The sequence below is a fragment of the Pseudopipra pipra genome, chromosome 12 (genome assembly GCF_036250125.1).
Source record: "Pseudopipra pipra isolate bDixPip1 chromosome 12, bDixPip1.hap1, whole genome shotgun sequence".
Classification (NCBI taxonomy): domain Eukaryota; kingdom Metazoa; phylum Chordata; class Aves; order Passeriformes; family Pipridae; genus Pseudopipra; species Pseudopipra pipra.
Genome location: NC_087560.1, coordinates 9226588 through 9253684, shown reverse-complemented (window position 1 = coordinate 9253684; position 27097 = coordinate 9226588). Strand labels below are relative to the sequence as shown.

At 39.6% G+C, this 27097-nt stretch overlaps 1 protein-coding gene across 5 annotated transcripts; it reads left to right on the top strand.

The window, feature by feature from the left end:
* Positions 1-1667: 1667 nt before the first annotated feature.
* On the top strand, positions 1668-26917 carry LOC135420867 (tropomodulin-3-like). Of its 5 annotated transcripts, XR_010433756.1 has the most exons (12): positions 1668-1759; positions 7392-7445; positions 8064-8251; positions 9623-9779; positions 17171-17293; positions 17890-17979; positions 18497-18627; positions 19539-19646; positions 21091-21234; positions 21580-21724; positions 22852-22992; positions 23893-26917. XR_010433756.1 is itself a non-coding variant. In XM_064668784.1 (11 exons), exons 3-11 carry the CDS (start codon positions 8126-8128, stop codon positions 23922-23924), a joined length of 1056 nt encoding a protein of 351 aa, XP_064524854.1. In that variant the 5' UTR covers positions 1668-1759; positions 7392-7445; positions 8064-8125; the 3' UTR covers positions 23925-26917. The 5 variants fall into 5 exon arrangements, 4 of the variants coding, with proteins under 4 accessions (XP_064524854.1, XP_064524858.1, XP_064524855.1 ...); XM_064668784.1 differs by lacking the exon at positions 22852-22992; XM_064668785.1 differs by lacking the exons at positions 1668-1759; positions 22852-22992 and adding an exon at positions 1949-2024.
* The last annotated feature ends 180 nt before the right edge of the window (positions 26918-27097 follow it).

Genomic DNA, 27097 nt, shown 5'->3' with positions numbered 1-27097 from the left:
CAGCCTGAAAGGACATCTGAGAGGGCAGGATAAGGCTCCCAGCCAGTTCTTTTTCCCTGGCAGGGACTTCTGCACAACATTGTGCCCATCTAGGCTTTTATGTATTATCAAATTTATGTACTTGACTTGTTGAAAGAAGCACAGTGTCAGAGTGAACACCCTAAGGATACAACATACATGAGGACAACTATTCTAGAAAAAAATTGGCTCCACTCTGGAGGATGCCTTCAAGAACCAGGGTCCTGTGGATCCCAAAACAATGTATTTCCTGGCTCAGCCTTCCCTTTAACCAGTGACAATTTGGTTCAGAGCCGCTGTATGGTGAATACAGTGTAGAGGTTTGGCATTTTCCCAACACTGCCTAAAGTGAGCTTACTGTGGGCAGGTTACAACAGTAAATCATTAACTGGGGCACCCCAAAGCAAGTTTTAGCTCACTGGACTATTTGTAGCCAAAATGTGGTCAGTTCTTTTAAATTGTTTGTTGTAATTCTTTTTAATAATAAAAAAAAAAAAAACCCAGAGGGGCTGTTGTGATTTTTTCATCTGGTTTCCTTATAACACAGCTTGTAAGACTTTGCTTTAATTAATTCCTGCTAGAGCTGGGGCTTGTGTTTTAGACAAACATCTGGACCCGATTACTGTGTTGTGCATGTTTTGATCTCTTCCCTTAAAGACCAGCTGTTGATCAATGACTATTGCTTATCATTTTCATGCTACAAATGCCTTATTCTGAAGGCAGGAATGGCAATGCCTACAAGGATAGTTACTCAACAGTTTCTGCTGTAAAATCCTATTTTCCGTTGTGTTGCCAGAACTTAGCCATTCAAGTAGCACATACCAGACAACTGCCTTAATTTTAACTATTGTGGTTTTTTATTTATTTTGAAGTTTCCAACACTGAGATAAGAACTCATAGTAAAATAACCAGACCTCTGAAAACTGGTGCCTCTGAGCAGCTCCAGCTTTCATGTAGACTGAAATTTGGCAGAGAACAGACTAAATCAAGTTAAATCTTTCACTTTTCTCAAGGCGACCTGTCCAGATTTCTTTCACATTATAAACATTAAACAATTGTACACAGACAGTGTTTACTACACACGGTGTTTACTAGTGCATGGTATTTGATAACTGAAACGTCCAAAAATTCAATGAGCACACAGCAGAGCCTGAGTGGGCTTGGACTCCACCTGCTTTGTGCCAACAGGAGCAGGAGAAGCCACCGTGTCCCTGTAAATGCTCCTTTTGTCGGTCAGTGAGAGACAGGACATTGAACGCAAACACAGCCTGGAGGGAAAAAGCTGCATATTTCGAACACAGAAAAAACAAAACGTGGGCAGAGGTGAAGACCTGAAGGGGCCAAATGAAGGAAGAAGAAGCAACAAGAGAGATCTGCAAGGATGCGTGAAGGCACACAGGAGTTTGCCCCCGCTGGCAGCACACACGCTGTGCCCGGCTGGGAGGTGCTGCCACACACACCTACGAGCACGGGGTGGTTTGGGTTGGAAGGGATCCTACAGACCATCTCGATCCAACCTCCCTACACCTTCCCCAGCGGACCCTCGTCCGCCCCCCCCATGCCGGGCCCCGCCGCTCCCGGGCCGGGCCGGAGCTCGGGGGCGGGGCCCGCTCCGTGAGGCTCCGCCCCGTGAAGCTCCGCCCCGAGCCCGCGCCTGCGCCCGCGGCCGGACTGCGGCTCCCGGCGTGCGCGCGGCGCAGGCGCGGGTCGGGTTGAGGGAGCTGGTCCGGCCGCCGCCCGGGTGAGCGGGGAGCGGCCGCGGGGACGGGACGGGACGGGGCGGTGGGTGCTGGCGGCCGCAGGGTGCCGGGGAGGGCCCGGGTGAGCGCTGCTCTCCGCCCGCTGCCGCGGCGCGGTGGGAGCCCGGCGGGAGGGGCCGCGCCCGCGGCGGGAGGAGGAAAGACGGGGCTTTGTGGGCGCCCGGCCCCCGGCGGCCCCCGGCGGACACGGACCCCCGCTGGTGTTTCGGAGGTCCGGGCTGGGACAGGGCTTGGCAGCTGCACGGGGTCGGTGGGCTCGGGGCTGAGAGGGGCCGGGCGGGGGGCGTGCCGGCGAGGGGGTGAGTGGTTGTTTAGCCGGCTCCCGACTTTGCCGCGGAACCCGAAAATGTGGCTTTGAAAGCTTCGCCTGTGGGTCTGGTCGGCGTAACCCTCGCAGTTCGCTCCATGTGTTTTGCCCCGGTGGCCCGGCGCTCGGTGACGGAGGGATGCCTTTCCGGGGCGGGGTGCGCTCCCTGCACCGGCAGCGGGCCCCGGGCGGGGGGTGCCGCTCCCGGCGGCGCTCGGCCTGTCCCGGCGGTGGGCACGGAGCTCTCGGAGGGCTGTTCCCAGCGCCTGTCAGCCCGTCTCCTTGTGGGTGGGCGCAGGTTGTGTTGAAAGTAATCGATGTTCTAGAGAGGTTGCTGTGTGCTTTGAGTTTGCTGTAATGTACTGAATCAATTAAAGTTTGGGGACTGTGTCAGGTGTACAGACCATGATGTAAGGGAGAACCTGAAACTGGCTCGTACTCAGAAGTTTTCCTGAAGTAACATAATGGGAATGAAATTAATTTCTTCTGCTGTCCTGTTCCAGGCTTGCAAGTTTCTCCACTTTTCTGCAATAGATAGGAATATCTGAATGTTTCTATAAGCTTTCAGATAGCTTGCACCTGATGTTTCTTTTTGACTAAAACACCTGCAGGCAGTTCCTCCAGGAGGAGATAATGTGTATTAATGTCCATGGGCAGTAGATTTCTAATGAACATCCAGGTATTGTCTGAAAAAAAATGATGCCAAAACATCCCTCATCCTGGTTGGTCAATAACTCCTGACTCAGTGGCGCTGCCCTGCATGTTGGGAGAGGGAATGGACAGCTGGAGTGGCGATTTCTGCCAGGGGAACTTCTCAGGGCAGGCAGTGTCTGTGGTACCTGGGGTTTTTACCTTATCCTGGCCTTGTGTTTATTTGGGATCATAACAGCTGCCCTGCAGCAAGTTTGATGAGCGTGCCTGGAAGTGTCATGGAGATGGGTGTGCTGAGCTGCTGCCACTTCCGTGCCCTGTGCAGCTTGCCAAGTACAGGCTTCAGGGCTCCTGGCCCTGTCACCCTCGCCACTGCCTGGCCTGGGTGGGCATGTTCATTTAGCCCTGCAGTGTGGGTGACTGCTTTTCAAAAACAGGCACACAGGAGTAAGTTTTTATGGGACAATGCCAGCTTGACAGCTTAGCCATGACTCAGAGCACCCTGCCTGCAAGATAGCTGTGCCTTAGTACAGTGTCGTTGTATACAGGACCAATAGAAGAGAAAATGGGCCTTGTCTGGTGCCAGGTGGCCTCTGATACAGAGGAGGAGCTGGCAGGAAGTGCAAACACAGATGTGTTCAGATTTCCTTCATCATGAAAGCATCTTTGTGGTCTGTGTAGCTCCTCTGCAGTAGCTGTCTGTCCCCATCCACTCCTCGGGTCATCTCGAGGACAAATGTGAAGTTGGGGAAGCCCAGTTTGCCGTGTGTAAAACTTAGTGAATTGTCTCTGTGAACAGAATGAAGCCTCGGGCTTGCTTTTCTAGGAAAATAGCCCAGAATAGCTATTCCTTTCTGCCTGGAAAATACAATTTACCCTGACGAAAAGCTTAGGCAAAGATGAGCTGCCACCTGCTGGCTCCATAAGGCTTTGGGCTGGGGGTTGTTTGCTGGATCCCTGAGCAGGAGAACCTGGATCCTGTGCCCTACCCCAGGCTGGAGTTTTGGGAGGCTCAGGTGGTTTTTTGAGATCTTTCTGCTAAGAAAAGCAGCATTGGGCTGTTCAGCAGAGTTATCATAAGGGCATTAGAAAAACATCCTAAGGAACTTTCTGGGATTACGGTAATATTTATATTTACTAATTTTTCTCCTAGCTTTGGTAAGTAAAGATAGCTCTTTCAAGTGCAGCACATTCTTCATAAACAGTTCTGTATAATCTCACACACTGGAAAATAAAATTGTTGCCATCGTCGGGGTTCCCTGGGGAAATGCTCAGATTAGGCTCCTCCAGGGAGCTGGGATGGTCTGGGGCCCTGAGTGGTGCAGGAATGCTGACAGCCCTGTGGACCCTCCTGCTCTGGGCAGGGTTCACGCAGAGGCTTGGGGGAAGGAGGCTGGGGAGGAACAAATGAGATTAAAGTGAACTCTGTGAATGTGCTGGCCAAAACCAGCTCGGTTTGTTTTTCGTGATGTCGCTTCTATTTTAAAATCCAAGTCACGGAAACCATTTGCAGTGGACTTTAACAACCCTGGAGTTTCCTGTGGGCAATTTGTTTCTAAAGAGTTTCTCCTGTTAGGGTCCAAAGAAATCGTGTTCTTAAATGTAATAGAAATTGGGGGGAGTGGGAGTTTTTAAAAGATAATTGAAAGCTTGCTATTTTTAGAATCTTTTGGTTTTTAAATATATACTTTCGGAGAGGAGAAAACAAAAGTATTTTAACTTATAGATAAGAGGTGTATGGAAGTTCCTTGACAGTCTTTCAGGGGATGATTCAGGTAATTATAAAATGGCCTAAATTAAAGTTACTGCTGTTTTCTCATTTCTTTAGTTCTTCATTGATTTCTCAGGTGAAGGAATAATGACAAGATTTTTGTCTCTGTGATGTCCAGCAGAATTTCTTCATTTTTGGTTTTTCAAGTTGTCTTCTGCATAACAAGCAGAGAATTGAAATCTGATGGACTGGAAGTGATGGCTTTGTTTCCATTTCCCTAAGTGTTTCTTATGTGACTATGAAGTTGGTGAAGAACTTCCCCTTATACTTATATATCTGAAAAAGCCCTTTGGACTTTTAATATATGTAATGTTTTCATGGTAAAGCTGAGAAGGATGCTTAGAAGAAAACTAGCTTGGCTCATCAAAAAAGGGCAAAGTATTTGCAAAGCCGAAATTGAGGGTTACAGTTTTGCCTGTGACTCTGCAGTAAGATCAGACACATATATATAATGTGCCACAAATATTCACAGGCCAAGTAACTGCTCTTTCTAAAAACTTGTAGTTTGTTCCTCATATCTCTATGCAGAACTGCTGCAGTGAGTGGTGGAAAACAAATAGAGTACCAAGTGTGTTTAATGGGAGGTGAAGGGCTTGTTTGATTAGATTAGGGCTTCAGCTGGCCTTTATGCCCTTTTATGCAATGAGAATTCCTAACACCATGTTTTAAAACCTGATTTTTAGTATGTTATATGCTAGTGTTTTATATGCTGTGATTTCTTTTGTAGGGAGTGTTTCTGAAAGTCATTACCCAGCAACCTCTGTGTAGTACAGATGTGCTAGTCAATGCTGCCATCATAAAGTTTTAAAGGTTTGTCACATTGTGTGCTTTCATATTAAAAAAAAAAATTACCTTTGATAGGTATTAAAAAATATGTTCAAAACATACATTTATATTTGGCAGGCCACATGTAGTTCTCTTCCTCTTGGTGAAGTGAAGACTCAGCTACAGAGAGATAAGGCTTTTTGTTCTGCTTCTTTATTTTTCATTTTGTGTGTATGTGTGTCTGAACACTGTAGCTAAGGATTTGAAATGGCTACTTTGGTCTTATTGTAGAAACAAGTGAGACCAAGGGCTGTGACCTGAACATTAATTAATGTATTACAAAAGATGAATAGTTTTCCCATATGAAACATACCAGTGCAATAAATAAAAGGTAATTAATTCTGGATGGCAGCATTTTACAGCAATTAATGGAGAGGAAATACAGCCTACATGGAGTAATGTATGGTTATGCAGTGCTGCTCTCTGTCAGAGTAAGGGCAGCATTATTCTGCAGCCTACTAACCATTCTGCTCTTTGTAATTACCTGTTAAAACTACACCTTTTAATATTTGAATGCAAATGGACATGCAGAAATGTGGTAAATAGCAGAGTCTTGATGTAGGGCTCAGACAGTGCAGCCTGGTCACAAACAATGCTGTGTAATCAGCTGCAGGAAATGTTTTCTCTTATGATAGTGTGTAATGGCTTGAACTGTCAGGAAGGGCAAAACATTAAGGCTCTAGGAATGAAAAGTTCTCATGCAGATTGTGTGGCATCTGCTGTCATCAGCTAATTGTCCATCAGCTGCTGTGCACCTGGAGAAACAAAGGCATTAGACTATTACCACTAGACTATGGAGAACTGTGGGAGGTGGCTCTCTCGGCTACAGAGACACTCCTGAGTTACTTTTGGAACTTAGGAAAACATAAGTGTGCTGCTCTCTGCATTTTCTGCAGCCACCAAACTTGGATGCTCCTACCTCTGTAGCCTCTTGCAAAAGGTCCAGGCTCTTCCAACATGATTGGGTTTAGTTTGGAGGAAGCCAGACGGTGTTCTTTTTGATGGAATTTAGCGTGAAATTGGGAATTCCTCCTGATTTTTTGTTATGTTCAAGAGAACTCTGTCTAAGTTGGTAGTTCAGCTTTGGAATTGTGTTCCATCGATGTCAGCTGTAGTTTACAAGTAAGCTCTAGTATTTATACCAGCAATATTTTTTAAAAAGAAGACATGCTGAAAATAACTGTAAATATATTCCTCATTCAGCTGTAGGTGTTGGTAGGGACTGAAAATTTACCGTTCTGGCAATGGCAATTGTTAAAGCTAGATTTACTTTACAGGTACACTTGGCTGAGTGGTGTGGATGAAGCTTTATGTGCTCATGTCTGTTTAGTGTCTCTGAATTAAAATGTCACTGTATGTAACTGTGGCAGCCAGGGAGACCTTCCTTGGTGTAAACAACTGAAGTGAAGGAATCCTCTAAGCAAGATTCCATGGTACAGTGTGTATGTATATACAGTCCTTCTTTTCGTTTTACTTCAGAGACAAAAGCTACATTGATCTGTTTTTGAAGGACATTGTAAGTGCAGGTTTGAAGTAATGCAGTTGTGTATGTGGTGTGAGCATCTGACCTGGAATGGGGCTACTGGAGAAGAAATAACATTTGCTGTGTGTCTGGTCTGTGTTGAGTATTTCTGTAGAGCCAAGAAAGCATTTAAGGAGACTAATGAGCCTGAATGTATGGATTTAGCTTTTGCTCCCCAAATACCTTATGGACTCTCTTGCTTACATACAGAGAGTCATTCAAGTTATCTTTTTTTGTCTGTGTGCTCAGTCAACTTGAAGCAGGAATTTAGCTGAACAAAATGAGAATCCTGTAACTTCTTTCAGAAAAATGAGAGGAAGCAACTTGTCTGCTTCAACACTGCTGTGATTAACTGTTTTTTTCCAAGACAAATGCTAAAAAATTCTAGTGTTAAAAAAAAGGTTCCTTGCACTCTGCTTGTCCATGAGAAGTGCTATATAGAGTGTACATCTTTTGAAGGACCGTGATTAGAGAGCAGTTACACAGTCTGTCTTTACTTTTAATTTTTAAAAAAAGAAATTTAATTTTTTTTTGTAGGATTGACTGGAGTGCTGCTGCTTAGGAGCTGTATTTCCTACGCTTTTCATCAAGGTATTTTGATTTTCCTTGTACAGAACAGAATGTTGCTTCAATGGTAGTTCTATAATTAACTCGGAGGCAAACTTCCTCTGTTTCCTCTGTAGGTAATATGCAGGGATATGAGTCAGTAATAACCAATTAGCTTGTTTATAGAGTTCTCCTTAACTGCCCTCCAACTGCAGCAGCAGCAATAAATGAGGAGCATCTTAACTCTTCTTTTGGCTGCACTATCTGCAGTCAAAATAACCATCTGCATAAAAGCCACTGGTGTTAACTGGGCTCATAAATACTAGGTATAGTTGGTATCTCCTCCCTCCTATCCTACAACCTGCCCTGCTCTGTGGGAATTATGGCCTTGGAGTTCTCGTTGAGAAGACTGGGAACTGACTTTCATCTGGCAGTAGATGTGGCTTAGTTACTGATGGAAAAGGGCAAGGCAGGACAGGATTCTCGTCAGTGGAGAAGGAAGGTGTACAGCTTCCATGTGCTCCTTGGCTGCTGTAGGGTAACAGATATGACTACTGGATGAAAAGCTTTCCTTTCAGAGATGTATTTGGAGGTTGACAATGCTTTGTAGCTGGGATATTTACCTTAACTATGGTTATTTGTTTTTAAAAATTTTTTTCATAGATCTGGTTAAGAATTAAGAGTTGGACTTTGAAGTATTTGAGCAACTTGCTACGGCCCAAGTCATGACGCTCCCATTTCGAAAGGACTTGGACAAGTACAAAGATCTCGATGAGGATGAAATTCTTGGCAAACTTTCAGAAGAAGAACTGAAACAACTAGAAAATGTTTTGGATGATCTTGACCCTGAGGTAAGGCATTAGCCAAAAGAAGTTTTATTTTTTCCATTTGTTCCATAACTTGGGTAAAATAAGTTGAGTCTTTGTATGATATACTTTTGGACAGAGCTTTTTCCTAGTCTGCTGGTGATCTTACATATATATACATGTGTATAATGTTTATTTCCTGTTTGCAAGGAACTGCAATAGAGGAGAATGGAAGAAAGGATAGTCATGAGGAGCTTTCTGGGATTTGTTTATAAATAAAAATTGCTCTTTGTCATGTTCTTGAAAAGAAAGTTTATTTAGAAAGGCTTGTTTAACTTTCCTGTTTCCAATAAACAGCCCTTTTGCATCCATTTTTATTTTACTGCTTCTGCTGTTAGAGTTTGATGGGAGAGGCAGGGTGCTAACCTCTTCTGAGGATTCCTGGTCCTGTATCTGGTAGTCTGTATCTGTCACTGTCCTCATGCTGACTTTGTAAAGAGAAGGCAAATAATTACTGAGCTCCTGAATGATTCTGTCAGCATGGGGTATTGGAATATTGGGATATTAAAGCTTTCTGCTATAATGAGCTGAGTTGTCCTCTACTGATACTGCAGCTAATGTCAGACTCCAAGACTTGTGTTTTCACCTAGTGGTTCTCTGTTTTTCCTTTAAGATTAAGTTCAATCTTGATGTTTAGGGATCAGTTAAGAATCTTATGATCACCTATTTTGTTGTACTGCAAGATATTATTGATCTTTTAATTGCCTTTGGCTTTATGGGCATTTTAACAGGGGAGAACTGGCATAAGAGATTGGTTGTCTTTTTTAAAAGAGTGTGAATTCCTGTACATTCTGTTCTTTCCTTACTAATAATCCTCTTTTTTTTTTTCTCTGTAGTTAAAATATGTTCATCATATCAAAGAAACACCCCACTTTGAGTCAGGTCAAAAGGTAGCAATACTCTGTTAAATGCCAAACAATAGTAGAGTCAGTTGTCTTAAAGACTTAGAAACATATAAGTAAATGATAGAGGAAGTAGGCTTTTACTGAATGTCTAAACTGGAAATAGCTGAGTCTTATTTCCTACTGCTCATTTAAACAGTGCTCATTCTAGAAACGAAATTCAAATTAACTAGCAAATCGAGTGGTGGAGTTATTGTACTTAAAGAATTGCTTCAGTGCTATTCAGAGGGCAGTGTACTGTATTTTACATTGCATTCTCTGTGTCTAAAGAACAGGTTACTTTGTGTCCTCCCGTGCCCCAAAAAAAGGAAGTTGGCAGGGGATCAGAGTTTGCCTGAAAAGGATGTCTCAGGTTTGAACCTTGCGGAGAGGGAGAGGGAAGAGGGAAATGAAACTAAGCAGGTGTTCCCCCAGACTTTCTAAGCTGTTCTTGTTTGCTCCATTTGTTTTGCAGAATGCTCTCCTGCCCGCAGGCTTCCGGCAGAAGGACCAGACTGCAAAGAAGGCCTCAGGTCCCTTCGACCGGGAGCGGCTCCTGGCGTACTTGGAGAAGCAGGCGCTCGAGCACAAAGACAGGGAGGACTATGTGCCTTTTACAAGAGAAAAGAAAGGTAACACCACCCTTTCCAGTGCGAGTGGTTATGAAATCCCTCAAGTGGACCAGCCAGAACTGCTGTGAACCAAATTTTATTGGAGCACTGGCAGCTCTAGTGCTTTTTAACTCGCAGTGTTCCCAAGTGAGTGCTGCTGTGCAGAGGCAGGAGGCTTCCTGTTCAGGCATTTTGTGCCTCTGGAGCTGGTGTGCTGTTTGTATGTAGCACAGGAAGGAAATAAGACTCAAAGATTTTATCATGAATTGCCAAGTTCTGATGGGGATGGGATCCTCAAAGTAAGAGCTAACCCTGATTTGCGTCAATAATAACAAATGCTGTCATTGTGCCTGTGGCTTGTGCCTTGTGCTAAACACAGACAGCAACCTTTGTAATACTGTGTTGAATTAGAAAAACAGCAGTTGAGCAGTGTCATGGGAGACACTCAGTAATGTTCAAAGATGCTGTAGGGTGACAAGGCCAGACAAGTGGTGTATGCAGTCATGTTGTTTTTCTAGTGTCCTTACTGAAAGGTTTAATAAGATTGCATAGTTAGTACTAACTAATTACATAGTTAACATCACAACAAGTTTTGAAATCTGGCAGTGGTTTGTGGTCTAAAAACCATGGACATGTTATTAAAGCCAGGGATTAGAAATTTTTGCTTTGGATCTGATATTCTCATTGACTTGATGGGAGCATTTGCCTTTCAAGAGAAAATTAAATAATAATGTGCTTCTTAAATATTGTAAGAATAACTTCATATTTTTCCCATAAAACAAGAGTTCCCAAATCCGCTGTGCCTTACAAAGCAGTATTGGTAAGGACAGAAACTCCCAGAGCTGTGCTGGGTACATGTGCATAGGAGGAGGCCTTTAGCTGTCACCACAAGTGTTTGAGTGCTTATGAATCCGGGCTTGTCTGAACCTTCCCTAGCAGCAGGGGCAGATCTGCTGCACTAAGACTTCAGCAAATTGTTGCTAAGCTGTATTCCAGCTGCCTAAGATGAACAGGCTCCTCTTTTCTTAAGTTGAAACCCTTCAATTCTACTTAATTCTCTGGCGTGAATCATAGCTTATTTCAGACTTATTTCAGATCTGAGTCTTCATTCATCTACTGAGTTTGTCTATAAGATAGCGGTGTATATTTGGTGAAAATTTTCTTGGGCATATTTGCATTTTCTCTGCCTGTGCCAGGTACTTGACAATGCTGGTGCCTTTCTACTTTTTCCTTGAAGTAATAGAGGGATTATGACTTTACAAAGTGCTGCACTCTGTGTATGATGTACTACTTCCTTCATACACTGTGTTTTACCTTAGTTTGAAGTTTAACACCACTTGTGTTGAGATAACTGTGACACTTCTTTGCTGACAGGATCTGTAAGAGTAACTGAGATAAGGATATTGCAACGTACTGAATGTAGAAGGTACCCCCAGCAGCAGGTATGGTGCCTTATGGTTCAGATAGGTGGTTCTCTACAGTCAGCTTACATATACATGCACACAGCACAAGTATTTGTTTGGGTAGATAAAATCTGTGAGAATTGTGTAGAAAAACAGAAGGGACCAGCTGTAACGTACAGCTTGGTTAAGAAAGATCAAATGTCATTTCCTCTATGTAATAAAGTATTACTAAACAGCAGTGTGTCTGCATGTTGCAATGAGTCATACCAGTTTAGTTAGTAAAATTTCCTGTATCTCTTGGAAAAAAAAAAAAAGTTGCTGTTTAATAACTTTTTCCACCATTTATTTTAATGCCATAGAAGAAGAGAAAATAATACGAAACATGGAATGGAGCTTACTTTCATTAAAACTAAAAATGTGGAAACAAATGTTTTGTGTGGAAATTCATGCTCTGGTAAATGGGCAGGAGGCAAGAAGGCCAAGCTCATTTTGTAGTAGGTGAGGGATAATCTTTCCTTTTCCCCTCATGGAAATATTATGGTTCAGCTGTGACTTGCTGCCACGTTTGTATCGTTTTGCACAAAAATGGCAAATCCATGTAACTTAATCTTTTAAATCAAGAAATCATTATATTTATCTAGATTTAGAACTTGGAAAGGGCATGAAGTAAAGCTTACTACATGTGCAGGGTTTTTTTTATCTAGAGGGAGCTTGTATCCTAATGTGCTTTTCTTTAATACTAAAAGAAAAAAATAACAAACAACTAGGCTGGATAACAATTTTTCTCTTTGGCTAGAACAATGTATTATGGAGAAATGCTAAAAACACTGTAGAATAGGGGCAGGTGAAAATCTTGCCTGATTCTCCTGTCAATTCAGAAGAAAACTGATAAATGCAACCTTCAGTTCCAGAGGTTTTGGGAGGAGAGAGATGGATTTGAACTGCAGGTATTTTCTTGGTGCCATTTTTTGGGTCAGGATTTGCTAAAACATTTCTGTGTGCCTGGCTGGTCTTGTTGCTCTAACTTGGCCTAATTATTCATTTCATGGAGTAAGAAGGGGCAAATCTATCCTTCTCTCTCCCTATTCTATTTTAGTAGAACTGATGTCCTGCATGGTGATTTGACCAGCAGATTTATCCAAGAAGCTTATCCTGGGTTATTTTTAGCCATCCTGGCTTGCTGCTGATCCTGGTAACCTTGTTTTCCTACTGCAGTGTAAAGGAAAATCCTCTCTTCCAGGTGTCCCAAGTACCTCATTTTGGGGTAAGCATGTTATTAAAACACTGTTGCATCTCTTTCAGTGATTTCTCCCAAGTCTTTGGAACCTCTCTTTTATTTTGTGCTATGAAATGTAGAAGATCTGAAATAATATAAAGTGTCCTCCTGTAGTGAGATGAACAGTGCTAAAGTAATGTGAAGTTTAACAATCCCTAAATGATATCCTATTCCATTTTTCCAGTGCCTGATTTTGTTTCTAAAAGCATCAGTAAAAACTTACTTTGTTTTTAAACATGATTTAACGATTTAAGTCACATTCTGTTCCAATTAAGTGTTGAACCATACAGTAAAGCATTGTTCGACAGATTCATGAGAGCAATGTGGTAATAATTGCAACAAAACTAGCTTTGTCTTAATCTGTGCATGGAAGTATGTCATAAAGATTTTACAAGGCATACTGCAAGCAGAAGGATCTCTCATGCAAACAGTGAAGGCTTTAGTGCTGGAGACTGTTGCCCCTAAAAGCCTTCCACTTGTCTGACCAATGCTCCCCACTTCTCTGGGAACAGCAAAACAACTGAATTACTGCACCTGAGATAAAAACATATCTAAGATCAGTAATGTACTTTGTGCTGTATAATGGAAGGCATTAGCAAAGTATTATGTAAACTAAACTTTGCATTTCTAGCCTTTGCACTTTCCTAATTGTAGCCTATTCTTCCAACTTTCCCGTTTCATTCCTGCCGGGTATGTTTGTTCTGGGTAAATTTGCAGGATTCGATGATCTCAGAGGTTTTTTCCAACCTAGCTGATTCTGTGATTCTCTGATTCTGCTTTAATGCTTGGGGCTTGTTGAAGTTTGAGGGGTTTGTTTGTTTGTTTTTTGTTTTGTTTTGATTTGTCTGTATCACCCAGAAAGTGTTGTTAGCCTCAAACTGTAGCTGGCTATAGCTCTTTTGTTGCCACCCTGCTCAGTTTGTTGCTCAGGATCACCACTGCCTTCTGCTGCAGCAGGATTTGGGATGCTGTGTTCTCTGTTTGCCATTGAATCCCTGCTCTTTAAAGAAGTGTGTTACATGTTGTGAAGTGAAGCTAATATCCTGTAGGAGCTTTGCAGAAAGAGCTTGTGGGATTGACATTCTCCATACAAGAGCACTAGAACAAAGTAACATATGATACTCCAGCCTTAATGTAAAACAGTTTTCTAACTCAGTGCTCTGTGGTCTGTAATCAGATAATGAATAACAGTTCTGTTTCTGCAGTAAGATACTGAGGAAGTCACTTGTATGTTGAATTTAAAAAAATTAGTATTAAATTGTGCTCACAAGTGAATTGATGAACTTAAGTCTCTCACATAGTAAGAACTGGAGATGGTTGAAGTGTGGATTATACAGATTTCTGAACTGAGGAGACTTTAAGGAACATAAGATGTAAGGAATATATCAGATGTTACTTTTCTTCGTGAAGCCACTGATGAGAAAAACTTGTATTCAGTTATCCTGAGGTAACACTTGATTCATTTCCACAAATGGAGTACTGTAAAAGAGGATTTTAGACTTTCTTCTGCTGTGTAAAGTGTGGCTGCTTGCTGGAATGGGGGAAGGACTGTGGGATGTGTGAGAATAGTACCAGCAATATGCAGTGGTGGCCCCATTGAACAGCCCTGATTTCTGCAACATGTTGAGCCCCACCTTGGATACTGTGAGTCTGTGTATGAAATGTCCAGGGCACTTCAACAAACAGCATCCAGTGTTCCTGCCTTTTGAGCAATACAGTTGTGTGGAACTTGGGACTGCAAATTTATTCTGTAGCAGATAAAGCCTGTGGCTTAATCCTGGGATGTGCATCATCTAACATTTTAGCTTAAAGGCATAGAAGACCTGAATATATAATTATTACAAAAATGATGTGAACATCCCTGAAACTTGCCTCTTTGTGTTGTATTGCTTAATCTTTGCAATATCCTTGTCAGCTGAGAAGGAGGTTGTCATGTTCCTTCATGTAATCAAATCCCTGCTATTTGGAAATGTTCCACTTGAGGGCCAGGAAAGCTGTACATCTCATGGGCTGCACAGATGTGTAGTGGTTTCTGGTTTTTTTTTATTTAAAGTTTGCATTAGTGAGGGAGGAAAGGAATTGCCAAACTATCTTGGCAGCAGGCCTTCAGTTAGATCATTGTCCCCAGAGACACAGGGGTCTTATCCCTTTTGAAGTAAGTTCATTACTAGAAGTGGGGAGTGGGGAAGAACCTGCTTTTGTGTGTGCATTGTAAACCTCTGAATTCTGGGCTAGGATGACATGAAGCCAATGAATGAGAGATTATGTACACAAGGGTGTGACCTGTTTTATAACAAAAACTGCTCCTGACTCAGTTCATATGACTGGAGTTGGCTGCAGTGAACATTTCTGGAGGGCAGTGGCTTTTAACATTTTTGCTTTATTAAAAACTGAATATACTTCTCACTCTCTTCAGGTTTTCTTAAGAGTCAGGCACATATGTATAAATTTAGTCTTACTCTTAGAAAGCAAATGTTTAGAACCAGACATTCCTAACCTGTGAATTTAAGAATTACTTAAAAGCAACATCAGGAAAAGTAGCTCTTTTTTTGTGAGTACTGTGATGAAGCAGACAGAAAGCTGATCTAGGTTGAAATACATTTTTGCAAAATTGCTTTTAAATGAGATTGATTTCCTTCTGCTCTCTGCCTGCTCCACTGATGCTGCAGAGAGGATGGCTGTTTCATGGGTTAATGAAAACCTTGTCAAACATTCTTGATCTCTTCTGAAAATTACAATTAAAATTGAAAGTTATTTTCTCCTCAATAGGTGATGCTGGTAAAATAAAATGGTAGAAACATACTGTATCAATTATATTAAAATAACCTGCAACATCTACTACCTAAGCCTTTACTTTATGAAAGTTTTCTTTTAATCCTGAATCACCACAAACAGTTTCTTTTGCACTGTCCATCAAAGCTGAGATATGGGTGGTAATACATGTCAGCTGCATTCAGCTACTGTTTGGAGTCATTACAGTTACATAAGGAGTTTTATTTTCTGCTTCTAAATATGGATAATGACCATTTATACAAGTTTCCAAAGAGATAGCAACCCAGGAACAAAAATACTGTGTTGCTAGCAACAGATCTTGATCATCAGACTGTGTTGTCAGAGAAAAACCTGATGTACTTCTTTGTAATCTGTGCTAGAGGTAAGGCATTAACTTCCTTTAAGAAGAAAATGAACCACAACTATTTTACTCTAGGATGGGAACTTGGAGAGAGAGGAGGTGGATGGGGTTTGTGATGCCTGTGTCTACTGTGGGACACAGGACCTGGCTTCAGCATTGCTTCCCACCAGTGGTGAAACCAAAATCCCACTTCATTTCCCCTAAATAAAACTGAAACATCCCTATAAAGCTTTGTGTCACTGGGAGGTATTCAAAAATGCTAAACTTAGTCTTACCCCAAGCACGTAACAAGATAAACTTGTGAGCAGTACAAGGGGAAAAAAATCTTAAGTCTCTGGCTTCTGCCCAGGAGGTCTGTAATCATGTAATTGGGATGAGCTAGGGTGATTCCTGTGTGGAAATATTGTATAACTATGGATATGGAAGAGGGTGGGTTCCTGAATTAGAACTGAGACTTCATAGGAGGACTATCAACACCACTTCCTACCCCAGGAAATAACAAAAGGAAGTTGGAACCTCTTTCCCATAGCTCTTTCTGCTGATAGCTGAGGCAACTTGGAAAGTCTGAAAAACTTTAATAATTGTTAAGATTCAATTCATGGTTGTCTAGTTTTGAATTACTTCTATCAAGTAGAATTACATTCTATTTTGAATTACATTCTATCAAATGTATCAGTACCAGAGCTTTTACTTACCATGTTAATTTGCCCAGAACCTAAGCACACCTTACCTCTCCTGGGCTCTTACCCAGTGGTAGATTTCTGTGTTCTGAAAGGCCAATTCTAAACCATTCACAGCTGAACTGTTAGAATATCTTGCTTGTATTCTGATTTCCTACCCTAACTTTTCAGCTGAAGATATATGCAGGAATTATGGTAACTACACAGACCTCTACTTAAAATGCATGTCTTCTACAATAACTTTTCTTATTACTTCTGTAATAACTAAAAAGTTGGTGGTATTACTGTTGCTTCTTTTGCCATTGAATCTTCCATGGCCTTTCTAAGTATCATTTCAGGAAACAATGTCATTGCCAGAGAAATCTGTTATATTGTTTTGTGCTGTTCACAAACCATGGTTTTCTCAAGCATCTTGGGCATCTCTTTTTTTACTTCAGAACTGAGTTCACATCTGAAATTAGAAATTATCATGTATGCTGTAAAAACTGCACTGAATACGCAGGTCTGTGATTTCAGGTAATTCTTTGATATACTCTCTCATTCAGGTTAAAGTTCTGCTGGATCCCTTCGTCCTTTGAGAGGATACAGGTCATTGTTCTCTAGTGATACTAAATCTTTTTAGACACTTTTTCTAGACTGTTTAAAAGGTATAATGGAGGCTTATATGTTACTTTTGAATCCTTAGGAGAATTAAATAAGATTGGAGTCTTGATACAGACTCCTGAAAATTTATTCTCTTTATGCTCTTTCCTCATCTCTGACTTGCAAAAACAGAAGAAACCTCATTCCTTTTTGCTGTCTGTGATGCTCTTCTCAGGATTTACTAAATATAATATGTATTCTTTAGATACAGAACAATTTAAAAATAAGTAACTACATAACACAAAGTAACATCAGACTTTTCATTTTGTTTATTCCAGGGAAAATATTTATCCCCAAGCAAAAGCCTGTACAGTCTTTTGCAGAAGAAAAATTCTCTCTTGATCCAGAACTGGAGGAAGCCTTGACCAGTGCCACAGACACAGAATTAGGTGACCTTGCAGGTTAGTTTTTTTTTGAAGTATGAATGGGCCGGCGCATCTTTAGACAAGAAAGATCTATAATCAATGTGGTAGTGTATTTATCTGACCTCAGGAAGTTGTAGTTGTGATAGAAACTATATCATGTTATATGCCAGCTTCCTTGTAGCGTTTCAACTTTGTTGATTTGTGATAATTTATAGGAAGGTAAGTTATTTTGGCCTGCAAAAGATACCTGATTGTCAAACTCAAACCCTTTAAATCCATTCCTGAGACTTCCTGGGTTTTGTTGTGTAGGTGGCTGCTTTTTCTTGTGTATAAGAATGTGTTGTTATGTACCTGTGTTCCTAAAGCTTCATTTTGTGACTGAATAGCACTTTTAACCTTGAAGCTGGAACCCGGTGAGGTCAAATTTTTCTAAGATATGAAAGCCAACTAAAAAGTCTATAATTAATTTTTTTCTACTTTTTTAAATTATTAAGGTATTGAATGGCTTCTTGCACTGTTAACTGGATGTTGTACAGACATCAGTTTTTGTTATTTAAAGGAACCTTCATCTGAGCTGAATTAGTCAGAACAATAAAAATGCTTTTTTGCTGTTTGTCTTTTTCCTTTTACAGCTATACTGGGAATGTCCAACTTGATAACAAACAATCAGTTCTGTGATGTAGTAGGAAGCAGTAATGGGATTGACAAAGACAGCTTCTCAAGTAAGTGTTTGTATGCAAGTGCTGGAAAAATTAATTCTTTGTGCTGCACGCAGTTACTATTGCATTAACTATTTTCTGTTGCACCAACATTCTTTTAGACTCTTTAGTCTTAGTCTGGAAATGTGTATGTCTATAACACTTTCTAATTGAGTTCTGGAATTACAATATACGTACGCTAAACTGCAGTTAAGTCACTTTTTGGTGACAAAAGTAGGCATAAACATGCATTGTATGTGTTGCTTTTTAGGTTTTATATTTGTGTTTGCAATTCAACTTCTGTGTGCTTTCTGAAAAAAGCTGGTGTGCAATAAAAGCAGAAAGGCTGTAAAGACCTTTGGAAAAGGATTGAACTTTATGAAAGTATTTCAGGAGGGGATGGTGTGCTTTTTGTGTGGGGGAGAGATGTAAAGACTGATGAAATGATCTTTAAATACAGTAAATATTTAGTATATGTCTCATTTATTCACAGTGAATGTGTGCAACCTGTTTGATTACACTTAAATGCCTTACTTTTCAGATATAGTAAAAGGTGAAAAAATGTTGCCTGTTTTTGATGAACCACCAAATCCCACAAATGTGGAGGAGACGCTGCAAAGGATTAAAGATAATGATTCTCGTCTTGTTGAAGTTAATTTAAATAACATTAAGGTAATTACCTGAAGCCTGCAGTAAATATGCTGCTTTTTCTCAGTAGAAGACACTTTAAGCTGCAAAACTCTCTAAGAGAGCATGAGAGGCTTATTTTAAGTACAGCAGCCTTTTTGCTAAACGTTGCAGTGTGTATAAGCTCAGAAACCTGGAGCTAAACCGATAAGCCATCTTGGTTGCTTTTGCCAAATGTGGATTTAAAAAGTCTTAGACTTTCTTACTGCCAGCCCAGATTTCTGTTGCTGCCAAGTTGGCAGCAGTTCACTGTTGTGAACTACTTTTTTGAATCCTTTGTCCTTGATGGAGCAACGTGCTCTCAGTTATTGCAGTTGCAAACAAAGTTATATTTGTACCTGACATGCTTCTGATTCTTGTACAAAAGAGCTGTTGGCCATTAGGGCAGCTTCTGAGTGTAACAGTTGTGTTTTTAAATGTGACAAACTTTTGTATATTTGCTTGAAAGAAAACAACTATAGCACTGCTGACTTACAGTGCAGACAGCAGTGAGAGCCTTGTCAGGAGCCAAGGCTACTTGTTTCACTTACTAAAGAAAGAAAATAAAATACTTGGTTTAAGAATACTGTATTATATATAAATGCTAGCCAAAATAGCTGCCTAAAAAGGCAACAGATCAAAATTCCTGATATAATAAACTGAGAAATTTGCTACCCTAATTAATTTTCTAAAATTATTCCTTTTAAGCTTGGTTGATACTACCCTGTAAAAATTATTGCTTTATAGAATTGGTGACCCTTGTAACCATTACATCTTTACTGTGAGACTGCTCAAGACCAGTGATAGTTAATATTATAGGACATTTTGCTGTAAAAAGAATAAGATAATGAAAGAAGCTGGGGTGGAGGGGAAAACTTACACATCTCAAGAGAGTAAAATGCTATTTTTAATTCAAGAACATACCAATTCCAACGCTGAAAGAATTTGCAAAAGCCTTAGAAACCAACACACATGTGAAGAATTTTAGCCTGGCAGCCACCCGAAGCAATGATCCTGTTGCTGTTGTAAGTATCTTGATAATGTGCTAAAGTGGGGTGCAAGGGAAGTTAGGATGGAAAGGCAGTGGTAAGGGATTGAATTTAATCCAGTTTAAATGATGAGGGATGAAAATGATTACATTCTGTTACACTGTAAAGTATGTTTTCTTTAACAAACCTTTGTTGTGTCAAAGTTGGTAAATGATTACAAGCAGACTAATATGCAGCAATGCATCACCTGTGAGATGAGTGAGAATTCTTGTTTCCAGTCCCTTCCCCCTGACTTTTCATTTTGCTAATCTCTTTCTTGTTTTTCTTTCTTTCCTAATTGTTTAGTTCGTTCCAGTAGCCAATAGTGTATTCAAAATTAATTTGCAAGAAGCACATTAGAGAACTGAAAAAGCTCACAATATTTTTTAGCTAACTAGAGTTTTAGTTGACGAAAATTGTAAAATGCCTGTTTCTGTGATCTCCCTGCTACCAAAGATTTGCTTAAAGCATTGGTATATAAAGCATAATATTAGTCAAAGTATCTAGTTTGATACAGTTTAAATTAACTTATCATCAGGTCTTAGTTTTATCTATGTTGAATCAAAAGCAGTACCTTATTTATTTGCAAAGAAAGAGGTAAGGAAACAAAACTAATTGTTTTGACAGAACAATCCTTTGCATTTGTTTTAATTTCAAATTAAAAAGGAATCTAGTTTGAAAGACAGCGTTAAATAAGCAAATGAACATTTGAAAGCTTTGGTTTTGGGTCAATTAAAAAGTTCTTTTCAGCAGGAGTGAAACAGAATGTAATAAAAATCTATAAATGCTTCTTTTCTCGGGTGTGGTTTTTGTTGGGTTTCTTTGCATTGTGACTGGATAGAAAAAAATGTACAGGGTATGATTTTTATGACAGTAAACCTCAGCAGTCAGCTATTCTTGTTTTCTTCCTTTCTCTGAAGTAGGATCAGGTATATTTCCATAAAAGTGCTTTTAGCTACATGCTGGTACTGTGCTTAGAGCTTTGAATTTTACCTCTTCCTACCAAATCTGTAGGCACAAGCATTCTGAAAGTCAGATCTCCTGTTTACAAATTAACCATATCCAGTTCTTTCAGCTAACTAATGCCCTTTCTTTGGCCTTCACTTAGCAGCTTGCATTACTCATTGTAGGCTGTGAAGGCTTACAAAATGGAATTGGTCCAATATGCTAATTTCAGACAATTTATATTCTGTGTAGCTTTTTAGTTTGTAACAAGAGAAAGACAGGCCTTTTCTTGACTCAATACTATTTAAAAAGGGAATGTAGATAATGCCTGGTTGAAGATTCAGCTCAGTCTCAAGTGAAAGCTTGCAAAGTTACACCATGTATTGATGAACTTGTTGCTCCTATGGAACTAGTTCCTATGGAAATGATTATTTCTATGTCTATGATGTACTGTAGCAAAATTCAAAAGTTTAATGATACTTTCTTACATTCAAAGGCTCTTGCAGAAATGTTGAGAGTAAACACAAAATTGAAAAGTTTAAACATAGAATCAAACTTCATCACTGGAGTTGGAATTCTGGCACTAGTTGATGCACTGAAAGACAATGAAACGTTGACAGAGATCAAAATTGATAATCAGGTAAGTGAGGTGGTGGTGGTGATATCAAAGCTAAAACCAGCCAGTCCCAGTTGACTGAATATTTTTGGAAGACAGCTTGTGATAAACTTTTCAAAATATTTTATGTTTAATTATCTTAACACCCTCCATAATTGCCCTTAAGATTCTCGGAAGCACACAGCTGAAGTTGATTCCAGGTCACTTCTGTGCTTCCTGGTGCACAAACATATTTTGTGACCTTCTGCCTATTCAATTAATCATAATGAAGCTGAGTGTTTATTGACTGATTTGGTTAAAGTATTCTGATCTCTTTTAGAATGAAGACATATAAGCTCTGTTGTCTTTGTGTACCTTTTATTTTAACAGAGGCAGCAGCTGGGCACACTTGCAGAAGTAGAAATTGCCAAAATGCTTGAAGAAAACACCAAGATCCTCAAATTCGGATACCATTTCACACAACAGGGACCTCGAGCCAGGGCAGCTGCAGCTATCACAAAAAATAATGATTTGGGTAAGACCTGTCAGTAGAGACTGGCTATTAACTGAATGTGTGTGTGGCACAGGCTTTAAAGGTGTCTGGTTATTCTGCTTCTCCCTTGACAAAACCAGGATAGCACAATGTTAGATCAGTTTAAGGTTTCTCCTGTGCTGTACTCCTGACTCTTTTGTTGCTGCTTGATGTTCTCTATTTTGTTGCAGGGTGTTCAGGTATATGAGTTGAGGGTTTTTAACATAGTCTAGAACAAGAACATTCAAATTCCATGTGAGTTGTGGTAAAAGGAGTGAAAATAATAGTTTTGATTGTTCAGTTTTATTCAGATGAGATTCACTGCTTCTTTAAAAGCAATACTGGAAATGAACAGTGTAGGATGCCCTGTTGAATGCCAGTACACCCAGTCTCATCTCGAGTGCTTAAGCAAGGAAACTGAACATCTGTCACGTGCAGAGGCTGGGACTGGGTCATCTCTTCTGGTCATGCACAAGTACCATCCCTGCCTCTCTAGCTGGTAGCAGTGGCATCTTTATTTGCTGCAGTCAGTTTTGTTGGAGCTCATGTGTTAGAATCCTAACTAAATGGATCAGCAGAAAATCGGTTAATAATGTAGCACATGAGTGGAAATCGTTTGTATAATGTCAAATACTTGTAGCACTCAACTACAAGATAATGTGGTCCATCTGTTTAAATAGAATTGCATTTTAAAACTCTATTTAATTAAATCTTCTGTCTTTAGATGCTTTGTGGTAAAGATTATACGTCTCATCAGCATGAGAATGGGCCAGGCAGTTTAGTAGCAGTAGTAGCAGTAGTTCAGGAATATATTAGAGGGAATGACACAGGAAATTGGAATTTGCTTTAAAGATCTGCTTCCTCTCTGAGTAAAGGTCAAAGTTGAGGAGAACAGCTCTGAAAGATACAGAGGAGGAGTAACTAGAAAAGAGCACAGAGAGAGAAGAAAGGCATTCAGACACTCTATAACTGTTTCTCAAAATAGATTCTAAACCAGTTATTTGTCATAATGCTTCAGGTGTCTTTTTACTTTCTAAGGTTTCTCTTCTCACTAGTTCTCTTGTTAGTGCTTGACTGTTGTAAATCTATTTTTCTATTGATATCTTGCCTTTTTTTCTTTGCTTTCTTAGTCTGGAGTATGTGAGTAAAAGTTTCTGCAAATACCTTTTCATCTCTCCAGCCGTGAAGCTACAGAGACAGGTCACTCTGAATACCCAGCTGGGTATTCAGCACTGAAACTCTGATGTTCCAAGTCTCTCATCTCTGTCTTTGTACGTTTCTTCCAAAAAAATAGTCTGCATCTACGTCTTCTTTCTCTCTTGCTTACACTGTGTTGTACCACTTCCCTGTTCTTTGTCTGAAACTGCACCTGTTGCTTTTAACTGCATGATTGGAGAAGTCTAAGGTTTGAAATTCTTTCCTCTGTTCTTGCAATTTGATGAAAGCAGGTGTGAATAACTTCTGTCACCTACTTTCCAATGAGTGGCTTTGAGAACAGAATCACTTTGTATATAGATGTGCTTGCTATACTTTTTAAAATAAAATGTAGATGGCCTATATAATTTGTAAGACCCGTAGCCTTGTTTATGTCTGCACAGAAAAGGAAAACATAATTTGATAGGGTGAAAAAAAATAGCAAAAATAATACAAATATTGAGGAAAACTCCAGTCATTCAGTCTAATATAGCATGTGAGCTTTTAGTGATTTTATTCACAAATTTTTATTGCTCTTGCATTTTCTAACAATTAAATGTTTTATTAATAAATGGAATGTTTTAGGCTATTGAATGTAATATCTTCTGTGTGTGTATAAATTGTGTTAGATATACTGTGAAACTCTTGCATTGTTTCCTTTGAAGCCATATAAGCTTAATTTAGCACTAGAAAACTGCAATGAAAAAAAAGAGTACTGGCTAAATCTGCTTACCAGACATAAGATGATTAGTGTTTCCCACAAGTCTTTCCTTGCAAGTGTTTGCAACTGTTTGTGAATAAGGCAATAAGCACTGCTGAAGCATAAGCTTAAAATGATGGATTGCACTAAGTGTTCATCACCTTAAGTTGTACTGTGTGAAACCTCAGGTGGCAAATAAATGTTCATGTTGTAGAAATACAAAAAACAGTTACCATGATAAAATAGCAACACTTTTTTTTTGTCTCTCTTGTTGCAGTTCGCAAGAGAAGGGTTGAAGGAGACAATTAGCAATGCTGCTGTCAAAACCCGGTGGAGTCATCACGGTCAGCACCGTGGGCTTTGGCAATCTGGGACTACATTGACCTGGCTTAGAAGGGAAAAGACTGGAAACCCCATTCCTTTAAAAGCAAAGCTATATAATCTGCTGGTATGCATCACGTTTTTCATGGAGACACAGTAACTGCACCAGTCTCTGTACCATGGTTTTTGACTGGTGGTTTTTTTTTAAGAACTTTTTTTGTATTTCAAGACTTCGGCTGAGCTTTCTACTTAAAATATAATTGCAAATCAATGGTATAATTGTCTGTAGTCAAAGAATGGGACATTTAAGGTCATTGAGAAGATAATGACCCAATTAAAATGTTTGTTAGAAAATCCGGGGGTGCTTATTTACGTGGAGGGGTGTGTCTATTCCTGAAAACAATGGGTTAGTGATAAGGGATTCTTCACCCAACAGCTGGACTCATTGTGTAGAGCTGTTCAGCTTTGTTCATATGCACTGAAGAGAAATCTTTCACAGTAATCTTATTTGTAATTCTACTGTTTTATTTTTTATTAGTTCTTGATACTGTGAGTAAGTTTAAAGACATCCCTTTAAGGCAAACCAAAATAAATGGGCTAAGGACTTCTCCCAAGAGATTAGAGGGACTCATACAAAAGACTTGCAAAAAAAAAAAAAATTAGGAGCCTTGCAAAATGGCAGGTTTTTTTATTACACCTAAATCCTTTAAGTATTTTTCAAAAGTGTGTCTTGCTCTGTATCTAAACTGGATATATTTTTAGACAGATTTCATGTGTTCATCAACATTATTTAGTTTATATTCTTTGTTTAAAAATCTTTATCTACATTCACAAGTATCAATTTCTCTAGAAGTAGTGGACATGCATATTTTAAATTCTGCATAACTGTACAGGAAGAGCAACCTTAAGTGTAAAACCACTGACCTAAATTGCTGGCAAATGAAAAATCCTTTATTTGAAGCTGTTGTTTTAAGCTATTTGTACTTCATATAAATCTACCATTTTTTAATACTGAAGTAACACTTTTGAGAAAGGATTTTTCTATTTTGCTTATGTCTCGATGTTGGAACACTACCTAAGACATGCAAAAATTAATCAATCTGTAGTGTCAGATCTGTATGATGTAGTAATTATTAAAGTATTTAAAGTTGTTTAAGCGAACTAATAAGGCAACAAGAATCACTTCAACTTCTGCACATAACCACAATACACTTCTTTGAAATAATATAAAAACCTAGAGGCTTTTTGGTTAGGTCTGCTTGGACTGTCCTGTACTAGTTTGCTTTGAGGTCACAAAAATGTTCTAAAGGACTGCTTGGCTATATTTATAGCAACAGAGAATTCAACTGACAACTCTTTTCATTCAGAGATCTTAATGTGGTGAGATCTTAATGTATAGAAAACATATTTCCGTGGAGGGGACTGAGATGTTTGCATCAGTTTGTATATACCATAAGAACCTAACAGAGCAAGTCTCTGACACTGTGCCCACGTTGTAATTTGCTGCAAATCTTGTTTTGGATCTTTAAAGACAGACTTTATTCCAGAGGTGACTTCGAATTTTACTGCAACAGTGAATATTAAAATATAGTGCCTTCAATGAGGATGTATATAATTGGTTTATACGTGTGGAAGAACTTTTTTTTTTCCTATTTCAAAATCAGCCTTTTATTAGAATTACAAATAAATATGTGCTCTTCAAAACAACTTGGAATTAATTCTGTTAAAACCAAAGACTATACTTACTATAACCTTGAAAAAACTAGGATTGATCTGCTGAGTAACAAAAAGGGCTTCTTTTGGGTTTAACTTTCATAAATTTCCAAGAACTTTATAGATTTTGAAATTTAAGTTCCTATACAGTGTGCATAAAGTCACATTTAAGTGTCTTTTTTTACAGATAGTGCTGTATAAAGATGGCCAAAGCATGTCATGTGCTGAGTTGCCTAAAGCTGTACTTGACTTTTTATTTGCTAGGCACCATAATCATTTTGTGTCAAAAAACAGGCTGTGATGTCCTCCTTCATTTGTTGAAGGGCTGCCATATTCAGAGAATCTGTTCACGTATTGTGATTCTATGATGACTTATTTTATCATTATCTAACAAGATTAGACAGTTATCTCCTACTTGAAAATTAAGGACAAAATTGAAAGGCTGGATTATGGAAATGATAGCCCAAATCCCTTCCTTACTTTTGTTAAATCAAGTTTAGCTGTTTAATTATTTACATCCTAATCAAAGGCAGGGGCTTTTAAGCTGCAGCTCTCAGGTGTCTTCTCACCGGTGATAGTAGTGGACCTTAATAATTGGTTTAGCTCTGTAGACAGCAGGTAAGAATTTGACTTTGTCAGCACTTTAAGGACGGGTATCTGACAGACTGGGCATAGAAAACTTTGTTGTTTTGGCATGGTGCATGGAACAATTAACAACAATCACTTTTGTGCCTGCAATGTGTATCCTGTTTGGAATAAATGAGGGAATTCAGTCTGTAGCCAGGAATCATACACGGTCTCAACAAACCAAGTGGACGCTCTGATGTCGTGCTGTAGGTGTGGTGAGATCCTGTGTATGACTTCACTGATTCTGAGTGAAAGAGTGGTATTGCTTTGATAACCACTTACCAGAGACACAAGGTCTTTTTTCTAAGAGATGATATTTTTTTCATATGGATTGGTTTTCAGCCTTAATGAAGAAGTCAAATGGCTGCATATATTGATTCTGTTGGTTCCCAGCTAAGCATGGAAACATAGCCTATAATTCAAAGCAATTATCTATTACTGTTGTATTTTAAAGAAATAGCCTCATTCTCTCTACAGCTTGAGTAATCTTGTGTTTGTAAGCTACAAACAAGCAAGTGTTCAATTTAAATTTCCATTGAGGAAACATGCATTGAGTTTTTTAGCCTATCAGCACTATATGCTGTCAGATTGTAAACCAGTAAACGCTGTGGATGATTAAAGTACTGTATTCTTGTTGTGGTTTTGGGGGTTTGTTTGTTTGCTTTTTTAAATAGTACACTGACTTGCTTGAAACTGACCCATGTGTTTATGTTGTGTCAAAGCAGCACCTTTCCTTCTCCAGAAGGAAAGTGAGTGGAGTGACGGTGGTGGAATGAAGGGCTGGTGCTGTGGAGCGGGATTTCACTCCGCACAAGCGGGCC

What these genes read in the sequence shown, in the direction of transcription:
- LOC135420867 (XM_064668784.1), top strand. Translation starts at nt 8,126, where the DNA reads ATGACGCTCCCATTTCGAAAGGACTTGGACAAGTACAAAGATCTCGAT. An exon ending in AGATCAAAATTGATAATCAG is followed by an intron (nt 21,235 to 21,579) that starts GTAAGTGAGGTG and finishes TTATTTTAACAG; the next exon opens with AGGCAGCAGCTGGGCACACT. An exon ending in CACAAAAAATAATGATTTGG is followed by an intron (nt 21,725 to 23,892) that starts GTAAGACCTGTC and finishes CTCTTGTTGCAG; the next exon opens with TTCGCAAGAGAAGGGTTGAA.